This window comes from Solanum pennellii, chromosome 4, assembly GCF_001406875.1.
Source record: "Solanum pennellii chromosome 4, SPENNV200".
Classification (NCBI taxonomy): domain Eukaryota; kingdom Viridiplantae; phylum Streptophyta; class Magnoliopsida; order Solanales; family Solanaceae; genus Solanum; species Solanum pennellii.
In genome coordinates, this window is record NC_028640.1 from 72,391,682 (window position 1) to 72,396,341 (window position 4,660).

Below are 4,660 nucleotides of genomic sequence, written 5' to 3' on the forward strand. Positions count from 1 at the left end.
AGAATTAGCAAGTAAATCTTCCTCCATTCGTGTACTTTTAATATTAAAAAATAGTTTAAAGTAATAATTTATATTTATTTAATAAATATAAAATAAATAAATCTTACCAATAATCAATTTTCAATACTATCTACGTTTCAAGTGTTTGTTCCTCCTTTTGAATTTTTTAGGATTAGCAAGTAAATCCTCCTTCATTCATGTACTTTTAATATTCATATTTGGAAAAAATATTAATTGCATTACTTATACATGTTGTCTTTTTCCAGCTATATAAAAATATTATTTTAATTATTAATTTTTTTTAAAAATCTTATCTTGACAACTTCTTGGGTTTATCCACTAACCATGGTTAGTTTTAACCAGCGTTGAAGCTTGTGTAAGCGATACTATAAATAACACACCTCAATTGCCCCAATGAACACATCCTTCCATGGTTCAACCTTTTCGCTTAGAATTTTTTTCTTCAAATTCAGCTTTTTCAGCTATTCTTCACTGATTCTGGTAATTTTTCTTATCAATGCCCTGTTTTTTTTTTTATAGTCGAAAGCAATTTCGCGATTTCGACTTCGATTTACATACGAGACTAGTTCTGAACTCGATTTGAGATTTGCATCTAATTTTGCATCGTGTTTATTGTTCATGAACGTGATTTTTTTTGAATTTGCAGAGAAAAGATGGCGTCGAACGGAGTCGGAAATGGAGAATTCAGTTTTGATAACAAGAGGAGGACTGGGCTGCCGAAGATCCAGACACAGAAGACAGAGGATGAAAACGTGGTTTGCCATGACGACAGTGCAACGCCGGTGAAAGCTCAGACGCTGGAGGAATTGCATTCTCTTCAGAAGAAGAAATCGGCGCCGACTACTCCGATCAAGTCCCCTCATGTATTCGGCGTTGCCGTTTCTGAAGAGGAACGACAGAAACAACAGCTCCAATCCATTAGGTAAATCGGCGTCGATTTTTTTTTTGGGGCTGAAATTACTGAAAAAAGATATGATTATTTTTGTCGTGTTAAATGCGTAGATTGGACTAAAATTTAGCATGTTAAAAACGGGTTGAGTTAATAAACAATTGAATTATTTTCAAAAATTATTTGCGCTTACATAGATTGAATTGAAATCAGCTAAAAATCAAATTAAAAATACAATTTGCTAAATTTTACTAAGATGGTAGTCCTAATGTGTTGATTTGTCAGTGTCACTTTTTTACCATCACGGACTCACTGTTTCGTGAAGATAAAAGGTACACTTCAAAAGAAAAGAATAACATTAATAGTATGTTTGACCAAAATTTTAAAACTAATTTATTTTAAAAAGCAAATAATAGTATCAAATATCAAATTTATCTTAATTTTTGCAAACACTTCAAAAATTAACTTGTATTCGTATTTGGCATGAATTTAAAATAGTTTAGGCTTTAATGCGAATATGAGACGCAGGAATGTATCTTTTGTAATTTTAGTAATATAGGATGTAGACAAGCTTTTAGTAAAATAGTGACATGGTGAAATTTACGAATTTTAAAATTTTCATTTATTTATTTTTCCATTTGTTGTGTGAAAATAGTGCATCATTGGCGTCATTGACACGAGAGACGGGACCAAAAGTGGTGAAAGGAGACCCGGCAAGGCAAGCGGAGACGCCAAAGGTGCAACGACCTGTTCATCACCACCACACCCCTGCCCTTAACATCAGTGACAGTGGCCTCAAGTTCACCCACATCCTTTATAATCTCTCTCCTGCTGGTAAATAATTTTACTATCTTATCTTATGTTAGAAATATTCGTGTCAAAAATTCTTACATTTAAATAATAAAGTTTCACTTTGAATAAAGTTTTTTACCCTCACTGTAACTCATCTTTCTTGACTAGTTCACATCTTTGACTCTACTAATTGTGCTTACCCACCCTCCATTTTATAGTTATGGTCCATGATTCAATTAAAACTCTTGTGCTACTTTCAAACTTTTGATACGTCATAAAATTATTTGATCGAATATTATTAGGATTGTTAGTAACTTTTATTTAATATATATAAGTTTTGGATGTTTTATTTATATCATACAACAACAGTACTTTTTCATAGCCTATTTGATATACAGAGGCGGAGCTAGCTGGGAGTTCATGGGTTTGGATGAATCCACTAGCTTTTTCGCAAATTCTATATTTATTTTTTTAAAAAAACTAAATAAATATATATATATATTAACAAGCGAATCCCCAAACAAAATAGATTTAGAACTCACCTTAATTTTTTGGGGAGTCATAAAATTACTTGGGTAATTTCTCTAATTACTTTTGAGTAATTCCTTAAAAGGTGAAAAAAATCAAAATTGTCCCTCAAAAAAGGGGCTATTGCTTGTTTGATGTATATAGTAAAATATACTTTTAATTTACGTGTTACTCCTTTTTGTAGAGTTGTATGAGCAAGCTATCAAGTATGAGAAGGGATCATTCATCACGTCAAGTGGTGCTTTAGCCACACTTTCCGGAGCCAAAACTGGCCGTTCCCCAAGAGACAAACGTGTTGTTAGAGACGAAACCACTGAGGACGACCTTTGGTGGGGAAAGTAAGTTATCTCCCCTGTTTTCCTTCATAGAACAGCAATTAGTATTTTCGACTCAAACTATATATAATTAATTGCACCTGCTCACAATCCACATTTCTAACGTTATGATTGTTATACGAACAGGGGTTCACCCAATATCGAAATGGACGAACAGACTTTCTTAATCAACAGAGAAAGAGCTGTTGATTACCTATGCTCTTTGGAGAAGGTATTTTAAACAATATTATCATTTCATTTCACTAAAGTCTGCTTCCGTTATCATTTTTTTAAATGCGCTAAACTTATCCTAAAGTTGTTAATGTCAACGGTTATAGAAACTATGCATATGTTATGTTTCCCCCTTGCTTAGTGCTGCCGCGTCATACCATGTTTATTTTCTTAATTAAAAGAACATGTAATTAGTACCTCATTAAACTAATACCAGTCAATAAATAATTAAATTCCAGAATTTGAGGGGAGATAAATAGTCATTCTTTGATAATATAAAGGCGTGTCTTAATCCCCATGTCAATAAAATAATGTATTTGTATAGTAGAGCTACTATTAAAAAAAAANATAATAATTATTTTTGTTTGTCGTGGTGTATGAAATGGCTACAGTAGCTGCCACAACATGTATGTTACATTGTCTTTATGTAATTATTATTCTTAGTCCCATTAGGGAAATTGTGATCCAATTCTGTCATGATTCATGGGACTAATTATGGCTACAAGACACTCCTGTTTATGGTGAAACGGAATCTTCCTCATCTTCCCCTAGGAATGGATATGTCACAATAACGTATCTGTCTAGCCTTTAATAAATATGTACACATGTTCTACAACAAACTTGCATTGAGTTTTGGTCCCAATATGCGTATCTACTACATACAACCATATACACATATTTTTGTTAAAAGTATTGAAAGATTGAGATCGCGATAAATCAGTCTTCGTGTAACATTTCAAGTCATAGAATCAGCCACTAGTACTTGCGTCTGGGTAGACTGCTAGGGTGTGTGCCCTTTCCTCAGACCATATGTAAACTCAGGATGCTTCAAGCAGCGACCGGTCCTATAGAAAGATTGAGATCATAGTTATTTTGTTGATCTCTTCTCAACTGTTAATATCTTGGATAATACCGATCACGGATGGTGAGACCTGCAATTAATTGTTATTGGAAAAAAAGCCACTACATAAAATATTTAACAGGAAAGAAGTTCGATGGACAGATCAATAAGAAGACTGATAATCAATTTATAGTGATGAAAACTACCTTCTTATCCTGACTATTTGCTACTTTCGCGGGTGGTCAACATTTCAGGTGTTTGTGAATGATCAGTTCCTCAACTGGGATCCAAACAATCGTATCAAAGTTAGAATTGTATCTGCCAGAGCCTATCACTCCTTGTTCATGCACAACATGTAAGAAGCTGATCATGATACTTCTTAAAACTCTATGTTTTTACTTTCTTATGTTTTACAGGTCAGCAGATAAGTACTTTCTACTTTTACATATGCACATTACCTATCTTTAGAATTTACATCCATTTAAGAGCCTTAGTGAATTAAAGGAATATCAAAAGATCATGTAAAACATGTTAGTAAGTGCAATTCAATAACCGGGTCGGTGACAGGTGTATCCGACCCACTCCAGAAGAGCTGGAGGATTTTGGTACTCCGGACTTCACAATTTACAATGCTGGTCAATTCCCATGTAACCGTTACACCCACTATATGACTTCCTCCACTAGCATAGACATCAATCTTGCTAGGAGGGAAATGGTCATCCTTGGCACACAGTATGCTGGGGAAATGAAGAAAGGTCTTTTCGGGGTAATGCACTATCTAATGCCTAAGCGCCAAATTCTCTCTCTACACTCTGGCTGCAATATGGGAAAAGAAGGAGATGTAGCCCTCTTCTTTGGATTATCAGGTAAAGTATAAAGGGATTGGTCCTCCCTTTATCGGAAAAGCAACAATAAGTGCCCCCTTATCGTTATATCTCACAGCAAAATGTGACATTGTTTCTATTCAATGCTCATGTTTCTCTTTCTGGACTTGTTGTTCATCTTAGGAACTGGGAAGACAACACTGTCTACTGATCACAACCG

At 34.3% G+C, this 4,660-nt stretch overlaps 1 protein-coding gene across 1 annotated transcript; it reads left to right on the plus strand.

Moving 5' to 3' along the window:
* Window positions 1–381: 381 nt before the first annotated feature.
* On the plus strand, window positions 382–4,655 carry LOC107018256 (phosphoenolpyruvate carboxykinase (ATP)-like; the record flags this gene model as incomplete). Its single annotated transcript, XM_015218688.2, has 8 exons — window positions 382–501; window positions 668–943; window positions 1,566–1,744; window positions 2,415–2,568; window positions 2,692–2,776; window positions 3,871–3,971; window positions 4,184–4,482; window positions 4,624–4,655. Coding segments are annotated over exons 2-8 (1,119 nt in total), but the record flags the coding sequence as incomplete, so codon positions are not given.
* Between the last annotated feature and the right edge of the window lie 5 nt (window positions 4,656–4,660).